General features: G+C 36.9%; 3 protein-coding genes across 5 annotated transcripts; 1 reads left to right on the top strand and 2 right to left on the bottom strand.

The window, feature by feature from the left end:
* The first annotated feature begins 69 nt into the window (after positions 1–69).
* On the top strand, positions 70–8,552 carry LOC103951927 (protein CTR9 homolog). Its single transcript, XM_009363417.3, has 24 exons — positions 70–445; positions 591–657; positions 783–977; positions 1,394–1,494; positions 2,037–2,090; positions 2,288–2,404; positions 2,499–2,562; positions 2,695–2,909; positions 3,397–3,481; positions 3,792–3,892; positions 3,977–4,069; positions 4,589–4,657; positions 4,781–4,873; positions 5,042–5,308; positions 5,496–5,576; positions 5,668–5,826; positions 5,941–6,036; positions 6,133–6,234; positions 6,318–6,425; positions 6,524–6,748; positions 6,830–7,096; positions 7,207–7,278; positions 7,691–8,005; positions 8,199–8,552. Exons 1-24 carry the CDS (start codon positions 305–307, stop codon positions 8,382–8,384), a joined length of 3,273 nt encoding a protein of 1,090 aa, XP_009361692.2. The 5' UTR covers positions 70–304; the 3' UTR covers positions 8,385–8,552.
* A 2,943-nt stretch (positions 8,553–11,495) lies between these two features.
* On the bottom strand, positions 11,496–14,137 carry LOC103951928 (growth-regulating factor 1). 3 transcript variants are annotated; one of them, XM_048575390.1, is made up of 4 exons: positions 13,386–14,137; positions 12,687–13,143; positions 11,888–12,342; positions 11,496–11,660 (listed from the first exon to the last, which is right to left on the bottom strand). In XM_048575390.1, exons 1-4 carry the CDS (start codon positions 13,582–13,584, stop codon positions 11,653–11,655), a joined length of 1,119 nt encoding a protein of 372 aa, XP_048431347.1. In that variant the 5' UTR covers positions 13,585–14,137; the 3' UTR covers positions 11,496–11,652. The 3 variants fall into 3 exon arrangements, with proteins under 3 accessions (XP_048431347.1, XP_009361694.1, XP_009361693.1); XM_009363419.3 differs by having other exon boundaries at positions 11,888–12,327; XM_009363418.3 differs by having other exon boundaries at positions 11,888–12,333; positions 13,386–14,126.
* A 3,355-nt stretch (positions 14,138–17,492) lies between these two features.
* LOC103951929 lies at positions 17,493–25,312 on the bottom strand. Its single transcript, XM_009363420.3, has 19 exons — positions 24,923–25,312; positions 23,992–24,317; positions 23,550–23,726; positions 23,370–23,453; positions 23,198–23,257; positions 22,674–22,718; positions 21,951–22,150; positions 21,095–21,556; positions 20,850–20,976; positions 20,557–20,754; positions 20,353–20,442; positions 20,159–20,221; positions 19,985–20,059; positions 19,802–19,852; positions 19,405–19,482; positions 18,815–18,949; positions 18,621–18,728; positions 18,166–18,231; positions 17,493–17,865 (listed from the first exon to the last, which is right to left on the bottom strand). Exons 2-19 carry the CDS (start codon positions 24,298–24,300, stop codon positions 17,797–17,799), a joined length of 2,397 nt encoding a protein of 798 aa, XP_009361695.1. The 5' UTR covers positions 24,301–24,317; positions 24,923–25,312; the 3' UTR covers positions 17,493–17,796.
* Positions 25,313–25,632: the final 320 nt, after the last annotated feature.

Below are 25,632 nucleotides of genomic sequence, written 5' to 3'. Positions count from 1 at the left end.
CACGAGGCGGTTTAAAGAAAATAAGAAGAAGAAAAAATAGGTTTGGTTTTTATATTTTAAAAAGTTAAGTAAATGATGAGAAACACGGAAACAAGAGAGTGACTCTGTGAGCGTCTTCCGTTTTCTCTCAATCCCCAACCCCAAAATTCCAACCTCAAAACGCGAAGAAAAGTTGCGTTCTTTGCGCGCAATTTGCGGCCGCCGATCATATTCTCCGGCCACTTCAGAGAAGGAAGAGCTGGGTGTATAGGAGGAGCTAGGGTTTTTTTGTTTTCCTTAATTTTCTGGGTGATTTGGGGAATCAATGGCGTGCGTGTATATACCGGTGCAGAATTCGGAGGAGGAGGTGATGGTGGTTCTGGATCAGCTGCCTAAGGAAGCTACCGATATCATCGACATCCTCAAGGCCGAGCAAGCATCTCTCGATCTCTGGCTCATTATCGCGGTTCGTAATTTTCAGTGTAAATTGATTATTTATTTGAATTCATGGTGTGATTGTTTGAGCTTCTGAGCAATTGGGTTTCGATTTTTTTCCAGTGCACGAAGTTTCGATATGTTGGTGTATTAATTTTGAATTGGTAATGCTGCAGAGAGAGTATTTCAAACAAGGAAAGCTTGACCAGTTCCGCCAGATTTTGGAGGAAGGCTCCGGTGCTGGTAATCATTGTTTTCCCACTCGTTCCATATCCGAAAAGTTTATTACTTTTTAGTTCTGTTTATTGTACTTGTTATAGGTGATTAATGTGGAATAATGTTGGTGGTTATTATGTTCTTTGGTGCAGAAATTGATGAATATTATTCTGATGTTCGTTATGAAAGGATTGCCATCTTGAATGCTTTAGGGGCCTACTACACCTACCTTGGAAAAATTGAGACAAAACAGAGAGAAAAGGAGGAGCATTTTATTTTAGCAACACAATTCTACAACAAAGCGTCGAGAATCGACATTCACGAGGCTTCTACGTGGGTTGGGAAAGGTGTGGATACCACAGAGCCTCTTTACCTTGTTATATATCTGAGTAAATATTTGATTGCAACCTACATCAAATTTCTGATTGTTCGTAATGAGAAATAGGTCGCCCAAAGACATTGTCTTTTCGCTGGATTTTGCGTTTAGGATGTGTTTAGACAAGCTTAATAGTTGATCCATAGTTTGTCATCCTAGAACTGCTTGGTATGGCATCTTAGACTTTGTAATAACTGGCCCTGTTTGATTTGGCATCCTAGAAATTTTCTGCTTAGTTGTACTGCTATCTGTCTTGCATTCTCAATGATTGCCACAAGAATATCTATGTTGGCAAGATAATATAGCGGCAACTTTTTCTGTTCGAAGCTGAGCCATGTTTATATCATGTATTCGAAGATGCTTCAATTTTTGTTACCTGTCTTACAGGTCAGCTTTTACTGGCTAAAGGTGAAGTAGATCAGGCATTTTCTGCATTCAAGATTGTATTAGATGGAGACCGAGATAATGTTCCTGCCCTTTTGGGTCAGGTATATTCATTTAATTTCTCTGCCTAACGATGCAATTATGCCTGCCCTTTTCAACGATTACATGCATGAAGATGTGATGAAAATTTCAGTAGAAAAGGAGTATAGAAGATATTCTTAGCTTTTTACATTGCTCTTCCCTGTCTAGGCTTTATCTGTACATCAAATCTTCAACACTCTCTTTTACTTACAATAATTTTTTTTAATAGTCTTTTGATTATGGGAGCAATAATTTTTATGGGTGTCCACCATGCGATGTACCTGGCTATCCAGGAATCCATGATCTATGAGCATGATGCTCTGGCTAGCAAAAATATTTTGAGATAGGAAAATTGGCAAAGGTACACAGGAGTGGATATTTAAACGGCAGATATCAGCTAGGGAAATAAAATATACATTGAGACTCAAGGGGGTACTCATTTGAAATATGACAGACCTGGTTGCCCCAGTGAGAACAAGAGAGACCAAATTGGGACTTGCTTGATTAGTGTAGAAACACTTCATTTTTTTGTGATTTGTAAACAATTTGCCCCTCATATCTGCAGGCATGCGTTGAATTCAATCGTGGGCACTATTCAGATTCATTGGAGCTCTACAAGGTTTGTATTTTCATCCCACTTTTTGCTAATGGAAAGAACACAAGAAAGCATATGTTCTCAACCTCTAGAATTTGTTATTTGTATTTGAATTGGTTGCGATTATGGCTCTTACCTAGCAGAAATTGGGTATTTTTTGTGAAGATACGGTTATAAACACTAATTACTGGTCTAATTTGTAATTTGTGAATTTGATAAAGAGGGCCCTGCAAGTACATCCTGATTGTCCTGCTGCTGTAAGGCTTGGCATAGGTCTCTGTCGTTACAAAATGGGTCAATTTGATAAAGCTCGGCAGGCCTTTGAACGGGTTCTACAGGCAAGTGATATCAGCCGATTAATGATGCATTAAAAGCAGGTGAAGGTGCTATTTGCATGCAATGGTTTTTACCAAAATGAATTTATAATTGCAGTTAGATCCAGAAAATGTTGAGGCTCTTGTTGCACTTGCAATTCTGGATTTGCATGCAAATACAGGTACGACTTTGCAAGTCAGCATTTTTATAGTATTCTTAACTCGTTACTGTTTGTTTACTTTGATTGTTATCATGGGCATGCTTCTCTGTTTCAACGAGCTGTCTAACATTCAGGCTATATTATACTTGATAGCTGCTGGAATAAGGAGAGGAATGGAAAAAATGCAGAGAGCTTTTGAGATTTACCCTTATTGTGCAATGGCCTTGAACTATTTGGCAAACCATTTTTTCTACACTGGTCAGCACTTTCTGGTTGAGCAGTTAACGGAAACTGCACTGGCTGTGACCAACCATGGACCGACAAAGTCACATTCGTACTACAACTTGGCGCGATCTTACCATAGCAAGGTTAGGAAAGAGTTATGCCTTTCCTTTTTAAACGAAAAGGTCTTTTTTTTAAACGAAAAGGTCTTTCTGTTTCTTGGTATTATTATGTTGATGGGGTTCTTTACATTTTCTATTTTGTGTCAGTTAAACATTTTGAGGCAGAAAAAAGTTTTTGCTATACAATGTCAATGCTTTTTTGGCAGCTTCTCTGTGTGTCTCTGTAGATGTGGTTGATTGTCCATTGATTAATTTAGGCCACATTTAATTCTACATGCTACTCTGCCTTCAAATGTGGTGTCTAGCTAAACAAATTTCTAAGGTGGCCCTATGATGAAATTGTCAGTAATTTTCGTTACTTGCTGCTGGAAATGAACACTTTCAAACAAGTGAAAATAAATTATTAGAAAGTCTTGTGGTCTCATCTGATTTAATGCAATCAAGGCCATTAATTTTGGCCATGTACTTAGGATTTTAAATGTTACAAATGTTTGTTGTTGCTGGATTGCAGGGTGACTATGATAAGGCTGGAGTGTACTACATGGCATCTGTTAAGGAAATCAGTAAACCCCATGAGTTCGTATTTCCTTATTATGGTCAGTAACCATCAACCATTAACAATCTTCTGTGCTTATAATTTTTCTGGAGAGTGATGTGTTGGCATAGTATTAGTAATGATTATGATGTATTTAACGTATCTTCTGCAAGACTTCAACATAATTTCTCTCTTTTTTTTGGCGGTCCACATCCTTTGTTGTCATTGTTTGCATTGGCATGCATTATTTCAACCTGGCCCATGTCATTGTCAACATATCCCAAAATCTGATTGTTGAAGCATGATTAATGTTTGTGTAATGCTGTTCGCTTTCACTTAGTTCTTTCATATATTTGGGCTCTTTGTGACAGGTTTGGGACAAGTACAACTGAAGATGGGAGATCTTAGAAGTGCACTGTCGAACTTTGAAAAGGTTTTGGAGGTTTATCCTGATAATAGCGACACATTGAAAGTGAGTTAATACCTGAAATGAAATATGTAAAATGATCCATTTGTTTTTATTTTTTGTACTTTTACCAATTTCCCCTTCTTGTAGGTCCTTGGGCACATATATGTTCAGCTTGGGCAGACTGAGAAGGCCTTGGAATTTATGAGGAAGGCCACAAAAGTGGACCCAAATGATTCCCAGGTAACCAATCCTCTCTATTAGTCTCTGATGTGTTCTGACCTTGTGGATTGTTTTCATTAGTAAGAATTGGTGTGTGTGAATCTGCTAACATAACAACTAATCCACAGTTCACTTTTCTGATACTTTCTTTTCTGTTTATTGTTGTGTTCCACTCTTACAGAAGTGTGTTTCCGTTTACTAAATAGGGTTGCATGCCAATTGGTTAGGGGTTTTCCTTGTATACACTGCTTACATCATTGCTTTAGTCTTTGTTGTTCTTCACACAGCAAGACTAAAGACAGTACATGATCAGTATAATGCTCTCTGGAACCCTTGTGTAAAGTGTGTCCTCATGCTGTTCTGTGGTCCTTCATCCTGTGCCCATACAAAAACAGGATAACCAAGATGTTAATAGTTGATATTTTATGTTTGTGACTTGAGTTGTTGTCTGGTGATTGTGAAGATGGCTTGAACTTTTACTATGTATGGCAAGCCATATCCTACCTTGAACTTATATTTCCACTATGTATGGCAATGCAGGCATTTCTTGACCTGGGGGAACTGTTGATTTCATCTGATGCTGGAGCTGCTCTGGATTGCCTAAAAACTGTATGTTAATTTGTCCTATATAGCAAAAAATTTCATCCTTATATTGAATAGAGCTCTTTAGTCCTTGGTTTCTGGAATCTAGTAATTTCCTTTAAAAAATAATAAGGCTGTGAATTATTACAGGCACATAATCTTTTGAAAAAGGAAGGTCAAGAAGTACCAATTGAAGTTCTTAACAATCTTGGGGTTCTCCATTTTGAGAGGGGAGAATTTGAGGTTTGTGCGCTCCAAGGATATGTTTGATGCAATTAAAATTATGTAGTATGGCAGAGACTATATATGAGCATCCAAATTTTGCATTTTCATAAAATGTTGTACATGTATGAAAGTTGTTTTTGTAAAGAAAACTAGCTTGATAACTATGCATGTTTTTCTATCTGTCAGCTTGCTCAACAAACTTTCAGGGAGGCACTAGGTGATGGAATATGGTTGGCCTTCATAGATGGTAAAGAAAACCCCCCATCTATTGATGCGAATGCGACTATTTCACAGTACAAGGACATGGGTATATTTCATCATCTTGAGAAAGAAGGTCACTTAGTTGAATTACCTTGGGATAAAGTCACAGCACTATTTAACCTGGCCAGATTACTCGAGCAGTTACATATCACTGAAACTGCAAGCATACTGTACCGTCTCATTTTGTTTAAGGTACGTTTTTTTTCTATTTGTGCACCTGCATGAATGTGCTTTTTTCCTTATGTGTAATACCACATGGTGGCGAGAACGTCCTGAATAAAAGAAAGAAAAAAAACATCTACACTGACGAAGCTGATCTTTTGATGTATCATGGTTCAAATTTTTTTGGGTTGGTTATAAACTTTTTCTTCTTTTGCAGTATCCAGACTATGTAGATGCTTATCTGAGACTCGCTGCCCTGGCCAAAGCTCGAAATAACTTTCAACTAAGCATTGAACTGGTTGTTATTATACCTATAACTCTCTTTTTCCAAAAACTCTTTCTATCTCTCTATGCATTTTATTCAAACTATAACGAGCTCCTTTCTATAGGTTAATGATGCTCTGAAGGTGAATAACAAGTGCCCAAATGCATTATTAATGCTTGGTGACTTGGAATTGAAAAATGATGACTGGGTTAAGGCAAAAGAAACGTTGCGGGCTGCTAGTGAAGCAACTGAAGGGAAGGATTCCTATGCCACCCTATCTCTGGTGTGTTTATTATTATTTTTACAATTTTATCTGCTTTTCAATGGGAAACACATTTGGAACTGTAGTTGACTTTAATACTATTTACATCTCATACACTTTTTTGAAACTCTTAAGGGCAACTGGAACTACTTTGCGGCAATTCGCAATGAGAAGAGAAATCCCAAGTTGGAAGCCACACATCTGGAAAAATCCAAAGAACTCTACACTAAAGTATAACTTTTTTCTTCTCTCTTTTTAGTTCATGTAGCATGTTTTCAGTCAAAAAACCAGATGGTTATTTTTGTACTGATTTTTACATTCTTATAGGTCCTATCTCAACATTCTGCTAATTTATATGCTGCCAATGGTGCCGGAGTGGTCTTTGCAGAGAAAGGTCACTTTGATGTTTCAAAAGACATTTTTACGCAGGTAAGTTGGACAATTGGTTTATTGCAAGCTGTATACTACCCCATGTATAGTGCATGAGTGGTTTCCTGTCTGCATTTGTTTAGGTTCAAGAAGCTGCAAGTGGAAACATTTTTGTTCAGATGCCAGACGTGTGGATAAATTTGGCACATGTTTATTTTGCTCAAGGCAATTTTGCATTGGCTGTGAAAATGGTGAGTTCTCGCTTCTCTATACTATGCATCTTCCTTTTCCGTGGACAGATTCTTTTGATGAATGCATACATGTGCTGATGACTTATGATGTATTGCAGTATCAAAACTGCTTGAGGAAGTTCTTTAATAACACGGACTCTCAGATTCTACTCTATTTGGCTCGTACCCATTATGAAGCTGAGCAGTGGCAAGACTGCAAAAAGAGTTTACTGAGAGCCATTCATTTGGCACCTTCAAATTACACGCTAAGGTTTGACGCAGGCGTTGTAATGCAAAAGTTCTCAGCTTCAACGTTACAAAAGCCAAAGAAATCTGTTGATGAGGTTTGATGAAAACCTTCTCAAGTATTTCTTTCCTTCATTTGTTTGCATACCATTTCATCAAAATTTGTATCAATATTTCAGGTGCGATCAACTGTTTCAGAGCTAGAAAATGCTGTTCGTTTATTTAGACAGTTGTCTGCTGCTTCCAGCCTTCACATCCATGGATTTGATGAGAAAAAAATTGATACCCATGTTGAGTATTGTAGTCACTTGCTTGATGCTGCGAGAGTTCACTTCAAAGCAGCTGAGCATGAGGAGCAGAAGATCAAGCACAAACAAGAAGTTGCTCGTCAATTGGCATTGGCTGAGGAGGCCCGTCGTAAGGCTGAAGAACAGAGGAAATTCCAGGTTTGGCATTCGAAAGTTGCTTCATTCTGTGTACCTCTTTGGTTAAAAATGTATACATTTGTATGAGTTTACATCATAGTCATATATTCACTCATGCTTTCGTGTAACAGTTGGAGAGGAGAATGCAAGAGGATGAACTAAAGCGAGTGAGACAACAGGAGGAACAATTTGAACGCATAAAGGTAAAGATTGATAACTGCAGTGCCTAAACTGATTCTTCCTTTTTGGTATCCATTAATGTTAGAGCCTGTCTACGTCTTCTCAATGTACAGTAAATTGTAATTCTATTAACAGTAACTCAGAGCCGCTCTACATCTTACTCGATGTACAATAAATGGTAATTCTACTAACAGTAACAAACTCTTTTACAATGGCAACTGTTTCATTACAAGACCCAACTGTTTATAGTAACAGTCACAAACTTAGCTAGTAAGCAGACTAACAACAATTAGCTACAATTCTAACTACTCAAAGAGACACCTGTCACGATACTACGATGCCACTTAGCATCATATCAATTAATTGGAGTACTCCTGGTTCCCCAAACTTTAAGAATTTCAATATGCTAATTCTCTGAACTTTTTGCATCTTCAGGAGCAATGGAAGAGCAGTACGCCTGGTTCTAAGCGAAGGGAAAGGTCAGAAATGGATGATGAGGAGGGCGGGCATAGTGAAAAGAGACGGAGAAAGGGTGGAAAGAGGAGAAAGAAGGACAAGCACTCAAGATCACGCTATGAAACGGAGGGAGCAGAAGCTGAGATGATGGATGATCAGGAAGAACCGGAATATGAAGATGCCAACATGAATTACAGGGAGCCCATGGGTCAGATGAATGAGCAGGATGAAGAAGAGAATGTTCAAGATCCTCTTGCAGCAGCTGGGCTTGAAGATTCTGACGCTGAAGAGGAGGTAGTAAATTCTCTCTATAAATCCAAGGATACTAACATATCTTGTCACCACATGACATGGACTGAAAATATTTAGACTAGATGTCGTGGTGCCTCGTCATCAATGAACTTTTAATGGAATATTTATTGAAATTTACCTGCCCAGTAAAAAATTCCTTGCTGCTGACCATAACATATTCACCTTCATGTTCTAGGCTGCACTATCCACGGCTCGACGAAGGCGGGCATTTTCAGAATCTGATGATGATGAGCAACCGGAGCACCAACCTGAGTCCAGCCCTGTAAGAGAAAATTCTGCCGAGCTACAGAGTGACGGGGAGGGAAGAGAAGGTGGCGGTGATAAACTGGATGGAGACGCTGTTCTTGACGATGAGGATTAAGATCCATTCATTATCTTGAGCTCTACAGGATCAGCTGTAAATATGTCTTACAATTTTGAACAAATAATTATCTTTAATTTCTTTTTGTGATCCCCATTAGTTTTGACAATTCTGTGCGTTAGTATTTTATACTCCAGAAAAAATTCTAATAGAAGCTTCACTTCTTCATTCGTCGTGCTTGGCTCCCCAACACCTTCATTTCGTATCCGTTGCTGTGGATGTCGATTCCTAGTGTTTTATTCTGTAAGTTGAAAAATGGGGCGGGGAGAATATATATGCACCCTGAATGGCGTAACATCATCTCATTGTCGGTGCTTTGATTTTCTGTAAGTCATCCTGTTGGCGAATGTCAATCGTTGATAGAGACGCATGGCGGTTCAGCAGGACTGAACCGCCATGCATTTGAGATGGGTTGATTTCTCCTTCTGTTGAAACGACAGTGCATTTTTTGTTCTTTTTCGAAACTGTGAGGTACTTAATGGACAAAATGAAACCCACTCAGATTCTGTGATATGTGACGATTGAGACATGAGAGTGCACATGCACATCTATCTGATAAGCACTTCTCTGAAAGTGCTGTAATCTGAAAGCACTTCCATCTGAAAAGCAATTATATCTCCAACCACAGACCCACTCACTCAACACAGGCTTCTGTACCATGCCTCGTTTCTATGACTAGACAATTTTCATGCCCACGCATTCCTTTTTCTGCTTCTGCAGATTTAACTTTTTACAACTCAGTAACTTCAAATCCAAGAGAACATTAGAATACTTAAGGGTCTTTTCCCACTTTTTATACTTGTTCCCCACTATTTCTTTTTCGTGCCCAATGATTTTCACGATCCTTTTTTATTTTTATTTTGTAAATTATTTGTTTAGGAATGCAGACGGCCCAAATTGCTACATCTTTGTTCAGAGTGAAGATGATTTTTTGCACGTGCCAAATTTTGTGGATTCATTAATTAGACTTAATTGTAAATTAAGATTTAAATGCTTGGGATCCAACATAAATATTCTATTTAATACCTGAGGAAATGGCAGCTAGCTCTGTTTTTTCTTATTTATTTATTTTTTTTAAACTGAATTTTGTAACCAAAATATTGTATCTCTGTAAATCTAGCGTCTGTCATATTTTATGGGGTTTTTTTAACTTTAATCCTTAAAGAAGATTAAAATTTAAAATAAACCTTGTGTTAGATTACATATTGATTATAATCCCTTGATGTGTTCTTAATTCAAAATAATTAATGTGTATTTTATTTAATGTCTTCCATTAAATACGTAAATTTAATAACATACAAATTTTTAATTTATTTTTTGACCAAAAAAGAGTTTTGTAATTTATTATTTATTTAACATTCTTCAAACTTGAAAGACTCAATTAATGTATCTAATGTTAGTACGAAAATGTGTATACCTATATGTACTATATTGAACTAATGTATTTAAATGTTAGTACCAAAATGTACGTACCGAAATATATGCACCGAAATGTATTATATTAAATTAATATACCTAAATGTGTGTACCGAAATATATGCACCTAAATGTGTGTACCGAAATATATGCACCGAAATGTATTATATTGAATTAATGTACCTAAATGTTTGTATCGAAATGTATGTACCGAAATGTTTGTACTTAAATATATTCACCGAAATGTATTATAATGAATTTAATGTACCTAAATGAAGAAGATAAAGTACATCAAAATATATTGTAGTTTACAACAATATATACTACGATAAATGAAATGAAAATAAAAATTATAATGAAATAAAAGTAATACAGTAAAAATTAAGAAGAAAAAGAGAAATAATTAAAATATTAAAATATAATTAATAAATAAGGTTATTAATATACCAAGGAACTAAAATTAGATTTTGATTTTACTCATAGTTTTAATCTAAAAATCATATTTACGAAAGATTAAAATGAAGTTTTCTACATATTTTATACTTTTTAAATATAAAATGTATTACCAGTGCACGTGCATCCCTTTCTTTTCCTTTTCCACTTACTTTGTCGTTTTTTTTTTTTTCCTGGTTTCTTTTACCCATAAATATCTGAGTAGATATGTATGGAAATACAAAAGGTTAAAAAAAGAGCAAGAGGACTGCAAAACAGAGCTAACTTGAATGTAAAGTATCGTTTTCTTAGATCTGCAAATCTCAGTGTTGCGCGTGGAAGTGTAAACTCAATGCACAATGCACATATCAAACTGTAATTTGTTTGTAACAAGTAATCGCGAAGCCAAGTGTTTTTCAGACCCTCGCAAGAAATGAGAACTTGTGAATAAGCACTCGAATCATGTTATTAGTAGGTCAGCTCTCCACAAAAGCATGGAACGTTGTGTATTTTAATCATGTTGATCACACCAAGTGCGAGAGTGTTCTAGTCAGACAATTCTACTAAAGTTTCCCGATGAAAGAGGAGGCACATCCATGGTCGAAGAAAATGTACTAGCTCTCAAGAAAGAAGAAAAGTTTTGTGTAGATGCACCTAAACCGCGTCATTTGTAAGGCAACTCGTATCATAGCATAAGACCCCATGTATCTTGACTCCATCTCCACGTTGATCGCCCTATTGTGAAAACTTCCCTGATTACACAGTCCACTCGAAGTTCTGCCACAAGAAAAGAGGGCAAAGCCATTGTGATGGAGTCAAATTCTCTCCCATGTTCTCTCTCTCCCCTCACGTGCCCTACTTTCACTTTTAGCTGTCCAAAAACATTTCCAAAAGGTGCTAAAAACGAAAGTAGGGCACACAGGAGGGGAGAGACCGAGAGAGAGCATGCGAGACGACTCTATTGTGATGAGGAGTCATTTTCCAAGCATAGTGGCTGGTGGATATATTTATAAGGGTGATGAATGCTTGTAGTCCTTGGTTTAAAGATTTACAAGGAAAGATTGGAGTTCACTCTTTTGCCAACATAACCTGGGTGGGGAAGCTCAGATTCATCACTGACAAAGTATTTTTTTTAGCCAAAATCCTGGGTCCATTTGGGTCCCCTCCTCAATTATGTCTTCAAACAACACAAAACATAAAAAAAAAAATTGTACCCAAAAAACAAATAAACCAGATTTTTGGCAGACCCATTTAAAACACAAGTTTGCCGGAGAGAAACTTAGGATCCTTCATTTAAAACACAATTATCTGATTCAACCACATTCAGACATAATTAAATAAAATATATAAAATAAAATAAAATAGTGACACAAGTACATTTTTGGCCTTTGGTTCAGAAAACCAGTACTGGAAAACTCAGTCAGTCATCTGCGAAAAAACAAATGGAAATAATTAGACAAAGATCTCAACTGGGTCTGAATAATCATGAACAATGTATTGGCTAATTAACCGACGTGAGGGTAGCCACATTAGCTAAAACAGATGCACCGAGTTTGAATTTTCTTGCGGAGTTTAAGTTAATTGAAGGGATTAGAGTAAATATTGCTTATATTATAAACAAATTCAAAAGTAAATGCAGTTGGAAGTCGGCTTACTATTATGATGTCTTGAGGTGAAGATGGGGAAGTCATGAGCAGAAGTAGGGATGGAGATTGAGAGCCTGGTGGTGGAAACCGATCCGCTGTTCGATGATTTATCATCCAAATCGAGCCATGAATCTTTATCTTTAGGGGGCCATTCGTCGAAGAATCGATGAATGGTCTTCTGGGATCCTTCGTTGCTGTCCAAAGCATAGTAATGCTGCTGCTGCTGCTGCTGATGATCTTGCTTTTGATGTTTGATGCTCTGAAGCTGCTGATCACTTTGAAAAGCAGAGCAGCTTCTCTGTTTTGAAGACGAAGAAGTACTAATTGTTAGCGGTGTGAACTGCCAGGAATCGTCCATGGATGAAGAGCCAGAGAAGCCTCTCACTGTGCCTGAAGGCTCTGAGAAGAATGCATGCTCATCCACCTCCTCCTTCATCCCATAAGCATACCTGTTTCTTCTCGATCCGTAACAAAAAATACAAAATCACAACTACCATCAGTAAGTTTTTCTTGACAACTACTCTAATTTACAAAGAGGGCAAACAAGCTCAAGGGTCAAGACCGAACACATTGCTGTGACCAACCAATGTAAACCCAAGAACCGGCATAAACTCGAGGATGGCCACATTGCTCTGGTCAACTGGCCTAAACCCACGAGAAATAAATAAGGACGTACACACTGACATGACCAACCGGCCTAAAGGGCGGGCAGACAGTGAGGACAAACACACCGCCCTTACCAACTGGCCTAAAATGCTTAAAACAGATACAGAAAAACAAGTACCATAATTTTGTTTTTGGGACAAACCTGTAATCTGAGCTGGGTTGGGGATAAGAACCAGAGTCCAAAAACAAGGAAGTAGTGCTTCTCTCTTGATGTGGGAATCCGATTCCAGTAGGCCTTGGGGAAGTTGGGTTATGATGATAGAAGAAAGGGAAAGCGTGGGAATCAGAGGAGGAGAGAGAAGGAAGTGATGATGAAAGGGAATGAAAAGCTGCAGGACTTGGAGAAGCAGAAGAAGTGTTGATCCTAGTGGTAATTGTTGAAGTGTTTGATGAGTTTGTTGTTGAAATTTGTGATGTTTTGAGAACTTCCACAGGCTTTCTTGAACGGTTTTTCCCTCTGTGCATGTGCCTCTCGCAGTACTTCGAATCCGGAAACGCCTCTTTTGAGCACCTCCATTTTTTCCCATCTGTTCTTCTGCACCTTCCTGGCTCTGGGTCTATTTTTCTCCCTAATCCCATCTGGAAACAGTTCCATCCAACTGCAAGAAAAACCCAAAAATATTATCCACTCAAAATTTCACAAAATTTCGGAGTTCCATTTTGTTCACAAACCCCGGAAATATTATCCAATCAAAACTTCAAAGTTCGATTTTTCTTACAAAACCCAGAAATATTATGCACTCAAAACATCGAAGTTCCATTTCTTTTACAAAACCCAGAAATAATATGCAGTCAAAAGTATAAAGTTCCCTTCATTTTAGAGAGAGAGAGAGGGGCTTACTTTGAGGAGGGTGGTGAGAGAAGAGCTTTGGAGGGAGAGGGGAGTCCAAGTTGTAGGTGCTTCTTTTGAGGGAGAAGAGGAGATCAGGAGGGATGGAGATTCCAGAAACCATGTACTTGTAGATAAGAGCTTGGTGCTCAAGCTCTTGCCACTGAGATGGAGTGAAAGGAAACCTGCTGTTTCTTCCAGTGCTATTCATATTTTTTTAATTATTTCCCAAATCAGAAGGAACTTGGTTTTTCAAAGAAACCAAAGACGAAGAGAGAAAGAAAAGATGAAACCAGAGACTGGTTTGTTTCAGATTTTAGAGTGCAGAAACAAAGGAGAGAAGGTTAGAGAGAGAGAGAGAGAGAAAGTAGAGTAGGTAATAGGTATATTTATTTTCAGGGACCATAGAGCTGCAGAATTTTCTGTACATGGATAAAACTAATGGTTCTGATTACAGTGCTGCTGCTGCCTCTGCTGCATGCCATTGCCATTGCCACTTGCCACCTCTCTCTCTCTCTAAACTCTCTATCTAACTCTGCAAATATTATGACTGCACCTCTGTTGCTTCTGACTCTTCAGCTAAGCTGCTGCCTCTGTGTCAGATCTTGTCTCTGACAACTCTACAGAAATCCATAAAACCAAGTGAATATATAAACAAATCAATTGTGGAGACTTTAAATAAATAAAAAGGAGGTGAAAAATTCATTATCATTAGTAGAGATGTTGTTTTTCACAACTTATTTTCCCTTTTTACACCTCTGGTTATTTTTGTTTCTCTGAGTGTTTTTACTTATTCAGTTCAAAGGCAAAAATTAGTAAGTAGTGTGCGATGGAGAAAATAAGTGAAGGGGAAATAATGTTTCTTATTTATAAATATATTGATTGATTTGTTGAGAAACGAATCAATTCTTATTACAAAAGATATTTTATGTTAATTTATATTAAGGAGAGGTAAGAAGATTTGAATTCAAAACACAGCAAGTTGAAAAGAAAATACCATAAATACAAAGATAATCAACCATTCCGCGTAGAAACGAACTTCGTTTATGTATATTACAATTTACACATACCAAAAATAATTCATTAGGAATACAAAAAAAAAATATCAACACACATCAAACTGTGATTTGCAAAAACGCAAGAATGCGTACTGTACAAGAAGTCAAGTACTTTCCTTTATATTATTATGTCTAGAGAGAGAGATATTATAGAGTTGGTGTGTGTGTCTGGGTAGGTCTGAGAAGTGATTGTACGGTGTTGGGGCTTTTACTGCAGCTACTATCTCTTTTACTGTTCTTTTCTTTTCTGTTCCTTTACCTCAGAAGGGTCAGAGAGACCCACTTACAATCTGGCCTTTTTCTCTTTCGGAAATTTAGAAAAACCTCACTGATTCAGCTTTCAGAGCAGCAGGACCGCTTTTGGCTTCTGCTTTCTCTGACCAAACACACCAGCAACTCACCCTCACTTTACTTTCTACCCCCTCCCTCTTTCTTTCACTTTTTCTTTTTCTTGAACTTTATTGTGATATTTTTATAGTTTCATCGCTTTTACTTTGCTTCCAATGTTCAGATTTTACTACTGTTCGTTGGCTTGTCTTGTTCTTCATACAACCTTTTTCTGCCTAAGCGTGCAGACCATAATCCTTGATTTGATCTTTATGACCAGAGCGGTTTCGGCGCTCTTCTTTAATCAAATTAAACTGGTCTTAATAGTACTTAGTTATAAATCTAATAAGTTAATTTGTCATCTCTAGCACGTGAAGCGGTTTTAACCCTTTTCTTGTAGCCATATGCACTTAAGTTGATTATTTTTCAATATCTGTAGCACCTAAAGTGCACCATGCTAAAGAGAGAGCGCTAACATCATTAATTTTGCAAAATGATTTTCACATTCCTTTATTCATTTGCACATTGCCTTTGTTTTTTATTTTAGTTTATTCTCGTTTAATTTATTTAATTCAAAGCTGAAAATAAATAGATATATAAATGAGAGAAGAAAATGATGTTCGGGAATCACTTTCCTTAATATATGGTTAAGTATCATTATTACTAATTCAAAAGAAAAGTTTTGTTGTTGTTTTGTGGTTTCTCATTGGATTAATTTCTTACGGAAATAACTACAATTATTTTTTTAAACAATAAAATATAAGAAACTCTTTACTTGAAATTTTTTTTTTTTTCTGTCTGAAATATCAACTTTTCAATAAATGGGGTAGCAGGAGGACATTGTATACAGGCTAAGTATGAACGTATGTATATTATTTTATTTTAGCAAGAAAATATGAAATGAAACTCATTTTTCTAAAAAATAAATCTGAACTCTGAATTGGTCTCTCCATAAAAGGTACTGTCCAGCCCAAGGAGTGTTTTTTAGTGTGCCGTAATACGGTCCAGCAAATCAAATATCGTTGTAAGTGGTTGAAATTTATTCTTTCAAGTATCAACTACTTGTATTGTAACATTTGGTGTGTTGGGCTGTATTTCCGGCACAAAGCAAAATATCTCCAACCCAAAGTAACTGTTGAGCATGCAAGTTACTAGATGATGAATTTTCAACAGTAGACGACGGTTCTCTGATTTAGATAACATCACCCACAGACCCAAAGTTTGTAAACAAATTAGTGAAAGTCTTTCATTTTTTGTTCTTAAGTTATCTGTTACAGTTTTACTTGGGGTTTCAAAACCATATATTGAGTTTTGAAACAAGAGGAAATGATTTTCAAACTCCCATTTTTTACCTTTCATACTTCTCCTTAGCTTTCCCTCAAATTTATTCGACCTAAGGCCATCTCCAGTTACGAAGGCCTAAACGTAGCTTTTGTATATGTTTTGACTTCTTAAAAATTGTTATTTTATAGAATATTTGTAGGAATAAATTTTTTAATCTCGAACTTTGCACTGCTAAATCTTTCCATATTGGCTTTTGCCCCTTGGCTGGAGACATGTTAAACATAAATTCGGCAAAATGTGGTATATAGCTCTTGAATGAAGATGGCCTAACAGCTAAAACAGAGGAGTGCAGAAAGGAAAAAAACATAGGCGGAAATCATCTCTTGAAACAAATCTTGTTTCAAAAATGGTAGTTATCAAGTGAGCGTGCTACAGAAGATGGACTTACCTACTCTTGAGAATTTCATGTCGCGATATCGTAAGTCAACCACGTATTGTTATAAGTATATATATTTCACATGATAGTGAATTAACATTTTCAGATAACGCCACACTGACAACCCTAGTATTAAGTCCCCAAGCTTGGGGTTAAAAGTTAAGAGTTTAAAAAAAAAAAAAAAAAAAAAAAAGCCAACGTATTAAAGAGAGGTTGCTATAGTTTGGTTTCATTCAATTCTCATGGAACCATTTTTGTGTTGTACGATTGGAAGTAGCATAATGTAGTACTATGCACTGTCTGACACTGTTGCTACCTCACATGGCAGAAGTAGGATTATCTCCTCTCTTTTTTTTCCTCCCCTTCCCTCCTCTCCTATCTGAATAGTCACGATTAAGTCACGTCAACATCTTATATTAATTTTTTATAAAAAAAGAGAAACAAAATAGAGAATATGAGAGGAGGGAATGGAATGGGATGGAAATAGGAAGGGAGAGAATCCTTGTCCCACGTGGCAGGCCAAACACATGCATTTTTTCTGTACAAAGATCCCACTTGAGCCAAGACATCCCTTCAAATGTCCCTATGCACTGGTGGGCAGACCACAATTATACTGCATTCAGAAGTTAGTGAGCAAAGTACTTTTGCTCGTAATTGCATCTGCTAAAAATTATTTCAATTTAAATTACAACAAAACAAAATATTACAAATTCCAATATACTTACGTAGAAAGTATTTATGTTCGTAAGCGCTTCTGCTAGAATTCCTTTCATAGAAGCACAACAAAATTTACTAAGTTCAAATGCTTTTGGATTATCCAAAAGCACTGTCAGCCATTCCAAAATCTCGAAGTGCAGGGCCAAACATGGTGTAGTTAGGCATACTAATTGACATATACCCAAACATGGTGTCTTTTGGCAGATGAATCGACCAGAATGACAGCATCAAATAAGGCTCTCAGCAATCACTTACTAAACTCGAACGGTGAAACAGGACCATGTCTTACTTATCAAATAAATAAACCAATGGAAAATCTCACTACTGGTGGCAGTAAATAAATAAACAAAATTAGTATTTACAATTAAAGCGGGATATACTAGAATTCTTTTGAGGACTCTCATATGTTAAAAAATACAGATTCATCATGATACAATATGCAGCAAAGCGGGCAATTTTTCATTCGGAGATGCGAAGCATGATCTCAAGAAACAAAGATTGAATTCATGAATGATGGAACTTATGATGTTGCATTACTGAACTTGCGTTCAGGTTTACAACACGAAAATATAACACAAGGCCTGACCTCGCATGGCAGCGGCTATTCCTTCTGGAAGAAGGAGAGAACGAGATCTGTATGTACAGAAAACATTTGTGTGTCCACAAAAAGCTGCATAGCATTTAGGGAGGAAAATGATACATCAGTGTGCTTTCAGCTTTATACAATACAACTCAAAGCGCACCCAGAGTAAGCATTGAAGCAAGATTACAAGTCACTTTCAGAAATAAAGCAAAAAGTTGGTTAATATTTATCTTGCATAAATTGATTACAACATACAAACACAGAATACCGAAACGAACATTATCCATTCTTGACCGAAGTCACGCCTCTTTCAGAGCATAGATTTATGTTTTCTTTGACAATTTTATTACTCACATGGACAAAAGAAAATTATCTCAAGGAACGCACCTTCATAAATGGTCGATCACGACTAGGAAATGAGTCGATGAAACTCTCCTTCAGAAGTAATGATACCTAATTGGAGGGAAATCAGTGTCAGATCTGTAGCATTATGAACGTGCATCCACTTATGAATGTTCACTAGATCCACAGGCAAGGAATTTTCACATTCAAACAAAATTGACAAATTTTTTTTTGGTAAACACAAAATTGACGATTAATCTGCACTATTATCATAAAAACTGAAGAGCCAAATGAATGGATTTAATGATGCCTTACGCTGACATTCCACATCTGAGACACAACTTAGTCCATGCATATATATATATATAAAAAAAAAAAAAAAAATTTCGGGAAGATTATCTTTTAAAGTACTGATCATTACAAAAGAAGGTGAAAGAAACATAATAATCCATTAAGGCACTTGAGTCCCTTAAAAGCTCACTGTTGGACAACATACTGACCTTATCATCATTGGACTGTACGTTCGTAATTGTATGTGAACGGAGGTTAGAGCAAAGAGAATCCAAGTAAGTTCTTAACACTCCTAGGAAACCCTTGGCAGCTTCAACCTACAAGCAGGAAATAAATACATGAAAATTAGAGGTAGACGAATAATTTTTTTGAAATCAGACACAATAGAAAAGGCATAACACACCTGTTCTTCTGTGCACTCGTACACCGGCCTTTTCCTACCCAAAAAACTCTCCCCCACAAGCTTTGCGTGATAAGGACTTAAGGATGAAAATAATTCCTTATGTTGTGGTAAATGAGGTATTGTCGGCGACTTCACCTAGTATATCATGCAATGGAAGCATTTAGTTTTTCTATAAGAATACTTGCATTTTAATAAACATTAGTCATTAATCATACACGAGAAACCAGATAATACACCACAATTGACTAAAATAAGCATGAGAAAATGCCACACACATAATGCGTCAATTAAAGATTTTTGGTTTCAGTTTTATGGGCAACAATATCACACATTATTTGTCAACCCAAGGCCAAATTGCAGATTTGTCCATGCCCTGAACCCACAAAATTATTCTTAGAACGAATTGTCTGGCACTGAAACATAATTATCTCAAAAGATGATAAGCTAATATTCTTTTATGGTGAGAAAACCATATACTTGAGACCATTGCAATGAATAATGACTACATGATTGAATTTTAGGTACGACTTATAAGAGCCTTTTATGCATGTTCCACGAGTAGAAAAATAAACTGCTTGAAAACAACAAACCTGGTTCTTGTTGGCATCAACTATAATTGTATTGGAAAGTTTCGACTGTACTTCATCTGTTTTGTTCTTCACACCAACCTACAGAAGAAAAATTTGTTATTTTAACCAATCATATGTCAGATACGATACTAAGGCTAACTAGAAAAAGGAAAAAGATGGCTTAGTGCAAAGGGTTTAAAAAGTGATCTGTGTATTCGGAGTTTTTGCTGGTTGGGGAAGGGGCACTAATGTTTTATATTTGTAATATTACTTGGAGAAGACAAACAGACAGAGGTTTTCCTTTCAAATAATAATTTGAGAAAATGCTGGATCCAGATAAACCAACAAATACAATTGATAAACCATAGGCCTCTGCCCTCAAATGACGTGCATAACAGCCAAAAACTTGAGAACTCACTATGTAAGGGACGGGTGCGTCTAAAAAGTCCAGCATGTCATTTGGTAAAACCTGGAAAGTTTATGCACATTGTCATTCACATGAAAACAGCAATGCATTTAATATATTTAAAAAATAACTTGTAGGCAGTAAGGGAAGTATAGATATTTAAAAACTAACATGTAGGCAGTAAGGGAAGTATACCGGCATTAGAAGACTTTGCCACTGGTAAGGGCGGATCAGAGGGATAATTGATAACACTGAGGCCGATAAGATCCCCTGTACACATCAGAAAACATAGGTGTAAAAAGAATACATAAATCGGATTGTTAATCTTCACAAGACCTATATAAACTTGGAATAATGTATAATACGTACCAAATTGGAACAAATGATTACAATCTGCTTCTCCAACAGTGCTCCTGCAAATAATGCTAATACCTGCAAAGTATTGAGGAGAATCAAACCCAACGTCAGCCATGAAGCAGGCCTCTAAGAGAAGTAGCCCAAATCGGCACTCATTCATATAAAGGTAATCAATACAGCATACTTATGTTGAGCCATTCACTTACATTTTCAAGTCGTAAGGAGCCACATATGCATGCAATAGCCCATACTGATAATGCAGTTGCTTCCTCCTCTACCAAGAAAGCACTTTGTGCCTGATAACAACCAACAGAAATACAATTCAAATGAACACAAACATTATTAAGGGAAAAGATCAACCAAATCCACCACACATGAGATAAGTTCGTAAAGCTATCATAAGTCTCTACCTCAGCGAATTCCAGACTTGTACTGCATGAACCCAGATCAATGGTTGAGCCAGCAGTACGTAAAACGTTTGCTTTTGGTCTATGATATTCCAAGGGATGCAGGTGGTCCAAAGGATGAAACTTGACAGTGGTACCTCTAGCAGGGCAATGTAATTGGTAGTACTCACTTATTATCTGCAAAGATCCATGATTGTTTGCCTGAAAAATTGGGATAATTTTGTCAAGAGACATTATTCTCATTAAAAAAGAGCTTCAGTTCATATCTAGATCCAAGAAAAAAGTCCTTTTTGCACCTTGGCCCATTCAAGAATATCAATGAGGTCAGAATCATCTCGGCCAGAGAAAGATGCCTCGTCCGTTTCTGTAAAATCAACAACATCGCTCCTAAAATTTCTGTCCTCACTAGGAGAGCCTTGAAAACTGCATAAAACACTTCCAAATATTAAGTACAGAAACTTAGACATTTAAGTAGCCCATATCCTTGATAATTACCAACCACTACCCCCCAAAACTTCACAGAAAAAAGTACAACTGCTACCTGGAGGAAGAATCAGAGCTTTCATACTGATAGAAGCGCAGGAGAGGTAGGACAGCATTTGGTAATCGCCTTTCTACAGCTTGCTTGTTTGTAGAGAAGTCATCAACGTAGACCTCACAAACTTCAGCATTTACACCACCAGATTCTCTTTTGCAACTAACCATCTTGGTTTCAGGATCAACTGGAACAACATCTTCACTAACCCTTCCTGTTGGCAAGTTAAAATCCCCATCAACCATTTGATTGTCTAGGTGACTCCCATTATCTGCAAATCTCCCTGATTGAGAAAACTCCGCTGTTCCATTCAGCAAGTCCTCCTCAGTTCTACTACTTAGTGCACCATTTGAAGTTTCTTCTGTAGTATCTTCGAAAATTTCACCATTGTCACAATCCTTTGGGCTTTCTAAATCTAAAAGATCTATTCCTTGGGTTAATCGCTCCAACCTTTCCTCTGTGAAGATGCTACACGAAAATAGCAAACATATTCAAGTTGAGTAACATTGTCAAACGGTAAAGATGATTGTCTAATCATAGGACCTATCAAAGACCAAAAGAGCATATGTCTTCCTGCACACAACTATGCGCCAGTTACTCAAAAAACCTAAATCTTAGTTTCAAGAGTCCTTTAGCTGACAGTTAAAAACCTTTTATGTGTTGCTTAGAAGTCACATCGGTTCCACCTTATATTGAGAAAGCTACCATAATTTTTTCCTCAATGAACTAAGAATTGAATCTCTCAGTTGTCTTTAGATTAGTTATAGCACGACCTTCCATCTAATGCATAAATAGATAGCAGGAAACACGCATTTATTTTCTGCACGCATAAGTACGAGCATCCAATACAACAACAACACACCTATTCAATACACCAAAATGTAAGTCAAATGCTGGAACCCTTGAGAGAATGCAATAACATCTCTGAGTGGTTAATATATGACGGCTCAAAGACGGGCGAGAAGGATGTTTCTCTGCAATCATGGAAAGCAATCCAGAGGGTTTTTGCACTACTTCTTCCACTAACACGCAGCACCCATACAAAGTTGAATCATCGGCAACCTTCAAACCAAGTATTGTACAAAATAGGTCATCCAGGAAAAGAAGAAATAATTCACATTAAAACAAAATTAAATTGTTTAGGTTTGAGCACGAAGAATAATTTCATGTATCAAAAACAAATTAAATCAATATAAAAGAATATAGTAGAAAAGGGATTATCTTCTTAAATAATGTATGTTAACTGTAACTGGCAATCCATAATATCCTCTTAAACATATATAAATCTAATCAAAATTAAGGAAAAAAAATTCAATCCGAGTAACCATGCCTTGCGCTTTCCCAGCAATCTTCTTCTCTGTGGGCACTAACACAACTCTAAGTAACCCGTTGTCTGAATTATGACCGGAACAATGTTGTTTCAATGATAAATTTCAAGCAACACCACTAATGGTTCTATCGCACAGCACCACCACTAGATATTTAAATGTCAAAAGGCAAATGCAGCAAAATAGATAAATTTTATAACGAATTGAGGAAAATCAAGAACAAAGGAGTCACAGATGCATAACAGGTTATAATTTACCTGTAGTCTGAATACAAATGACAGATCGCTCCGTTTAAAATGCTCCTGAAAATAAGCATCACCATGGTCAGTACAAGTAAATAAAACAAGTTTTGCCTAATACTTTTTATTAGAAGTCGAAAACTTCTGCATGGTATTGTTATATCATTCTGCTACAGCTTTATCAATTATCTTATCATAACAGAATGGTTTAAAGTCTCATGGAAAGAAGAGTTGCTATACAACCATCCTACAACCTTACAGAATGGTTTAAAGTCCCATGGAAAGAAGAGATGCTAAACAACCATCCTACAACCTTAGTAAACTCAACACACAAACTTTCTGTTTAATCTCATTTTCTAGTGAAAACATGAAGAATAGGGGTTCTATATCCGGTAGAGCTTGGATAGGAAAAAACATTATCCTACGCTAAAACCTTTTACATACGATTCTCTAAGGGGAAAAGGTAGAAAACAGATGAAGGAAGAAAGTGGCCTAAGTATTAATTAGCAATTATACTATGAGAGCAGAATGTCGCACAATACCTGCCCTAGAAGAATTTCATTCAACTCACTCATTGAAGGAGTTCTCTCAACAGCATGAACCTGAATTCATTCACATATGAGGTGTCAATATTAGAAAATGATTATTTCCACGGTGTCATTCACATCGAGGTGTAAACAAGATGGCAAAACATCTGTCAAGAAAAAACCTAACCTCTACGCCTCTTGGAAAGCAAAATGAAAGCAGATCCTTGTATTGTAGAGGCAGCTGCTTTTCCGGAGGATAAACAAATAACACCTGGAAGTAGAAACACATGTTAATACCTAGGGCTCAAATTACTTCCAAGCATATCACTATGCAAATAAATTGGCCATTTGGCAACAAAATCCCCACCTGAGGTTCGATATTAGGTTCTATACGATAGTGATTCTGACTACTAAATCTCCCTGAACCTTCAGACTTTCTTCCAATGTATTGCCTTTGAAGTGCCTGAATATCACAATTAGGATGAAGCCCCACAACTACCATGCTCTCAAAAAGCCTCGTTGGCTGCTTTAAAGACTTATGATCCTGCACACTTGAAATACAGAGGTGTTACGGAATCTCTTGGGACAAAATTTTTGCTTCTATATGCAAATGTATTTTGAAACTAACATACAGAACTTGTTTTAGAGATGATGTAATTTTTCCTTGAACCATTTAATCTAAAAAAAAAGGAAGTAATTTGGAATGTACGATGTAAAATTATTTATCTTGATTCTTGATTAACCAAATGCGGAAATGCATACAAATAAGTTGCATGGAAACAAATGGGTCACTATACGAAACTGCATACCAAATACTGCAACTGAAAGTTTGCCCATTGCCGCTTCTGGCTAGTCAAAACTTCAGGATTGTAAGTTCCTCGCTTCACTTCAGGAGGATGCTGGAAACCTTTTAGAACTTTCGTAACATGGCGTTGTAACCTCTGAAGCGGACTGCCACCACCACCATCTTCATTCAATGAGTACACAGAAGATGGCCGCGGAGAATGAGTGGCAGTAGCAGCGGCCGCTACAGCAGCAACTGCTCTTGCAACATCTTCCGTTTGCGCGAAAAACGAAGCACCCCAACTGGGGCTACCCGTCTCTTCATCTTTATTCATACTAAAAGGATTTTTTCCTATCAAAAAATTCGACATTGACAACAATTCACTCCTTAAACCCCGAAACTTCGACCTTACAGAGCATAAAAATAACAGATATTTCCTAATTCGATCGTCTCCGAGCAGAAACTCTCCGAAGGATCAGTTTCGTGCTGTCACTAGTTAAAGTTTTAACCTTTGATGTTCACTTCAACCTTTCCGGTTGATTAATCTCCAAAATTAACAATAAATTAAACAATTAAAAAAAAACTTAATTCTTCAGCTGGAAAGAAGTTCCTAAATCGAATTAAAAGTAGATAATTATGCTACAACGTTATTCCTCCGTCTTAATAGTCGATCAGTTAACTTTCTGCTGCCAAGCCCTTTCAGTTACACGAGAGAGAGAGAGAGAGAGAGAGAGAGAGAGAGAGAGAGAGAGAGAATAATAAAGTTGACAAATTTTTGGTAAACATGAATTTCCCAGCTGAATAAAATTGGAAGATTTTCAGCAAAAAAACCATGAAATTCGAGCATTAAGGCACCAATAATCATCCGTACTTAACGAAAAATAGATAATTGGAAATTATAATCACAAAAGATAGAATATACGCAACAAATTAATCCAAAAAAATTATGAACTGACCTCTGAATTCTCTTGAAATTCGAAAAGGAATATAAGAATTTTAGGGGGAGGAATCTCCGGCGGCCGTAACAAAGCTTTCGTCTTCTATTTCTGCTGCTTCTTGTTCTTCTCCTCGAACGAAATGATGGAGGAGAGGACGAGGAAGAAGGTGTTAAACTAATAATCGGCTTTAAGCTTAATTAATTTGATTAATTAATTAGTTCTAATTGCATTTTCGGACCAAAATAAACAGAAATTACGAAGACACAGAGAGAGAGAGAGAGAGAGAGAGAAGAGAGGGAGAGAGGAGGCCTCGCGTCGTGTGCGTCGAAAAATGGAGGAGGAAAAAGGAGGGACGGTCAGTAACGGCGGTCGGCTGCTTATAATTTTTTTTTGTTTGTTTGCTTCGTGTTTGTGCGCGTAACCGTGTGAAAACTCTATCTCGTTCCGGATTACGGGTTTTTATTCGGTAACGAGTGCATGGCCATCCTATGTCAGTCCTCGACATTGTTACGTATTATTATTAAATTAAATACGACGACTTAAACATATTATAAATTTAAGTAACTCTTGTATGTAAGCGATACTTAATTTTTCTCTTAAGCAATAGAACTTGTTTTAGATATAGTTAGAGGATAATAATAACGCATTTTAGTCAAATGGTTTTTTAGATTGACATAACTTCTCACTTTCGTCATTGAGATTTGAAATCGATAGAAGTGCTCCACCAC

Source organism: the organism of the source record quoted next, unplaced genomic scaffold, assembly GCF_019419815.1.
Source record: "Pyrus x bretschneideri cultivar Hongxiangsu unplaced genomic scaffold, Pyrus_bretschneideri_v1 Contig8, whole genome shotgun sequence".
In the NCBI taxonomy this organism is placed as follows: Eukaryota; Viridiplantae; Streptophyta; class Magnoliopsida; order Rosales; family Rosaceae; genus Pyrus; species Pyrus x bretschneideri.
This window is presented reverse-complemented; position numbering and strand designations above follow the sequence as displayed.

Excerpts from the sequence above, each read along its gene's own strand:
- LOC103951927 (XM_009363417.3), top strand. The coding sequence starts at position 305 with ATGGCGTGCGTGTATATACCGGTGCAGAATTCGGAGGAGGAGGTGATG. Across the intron at positions 5,827-5,940 it reads CCTATGCCACCCTATCTCTG|GGCAACTGGAACTACTTTGC; the intron begins GTGTGTTTATTA and ends GAAACTCTTAAG. Across the intron at positions 8,006-8,198 it reads ATTCTGACGCTGAAGAGGAG|GCTGCACTATCCACGGCTCG; the intron begins GTAGTAAATTCT and ends TTCATGTTCTAG.
- LOC103951928 (XM_048575390.1), bottom strand. The coding sequence starts at position 13,584 with ATGAATAGCACTGGAAGAAACAGCAGGTTTCCTTTCACTCCATCTCAG. Across the intron at positions 13,144-13,385 it reads CTCTCACCACCCTCCTCAAA|TTGGATGGAACTGTTTCCAG; the intron begins GTAAGCCCCTCT and ends TTTTTCTTGCAG. Across the intron at positions 12,343-12,686 it reads CAACCCAGCTCAGATTACAG|ATCGAGAAGAAACAGGTATG; the intron begins GTTTGTCCCAAA and ends TTTTTGTTACGG.
- LOC103951929 (XM_009363420.3), bottom strand. The coding sequence starts at position 24,300 with ATGAATAAAGATGAAGAGACGGGTAGCCCCAGTTGGGGTGCTTCGTTT. Across the intron at positions 21,557-21,950 it reads CATTTTGGTGTATTGAATAG|CATCTTCACAGAGGAAAGGT; the intron begins GTGTGTTGTTGT and ends ATTTTCGTGTAG. Across the intron at positions 18,729-18,814 it reads ACGAGTGCACAGAAGAACAG|GTTGAAGCTGCCAAGGGTTT; the intron begins GTGTGTTATGCC and ends TCCTGCTTGTAG.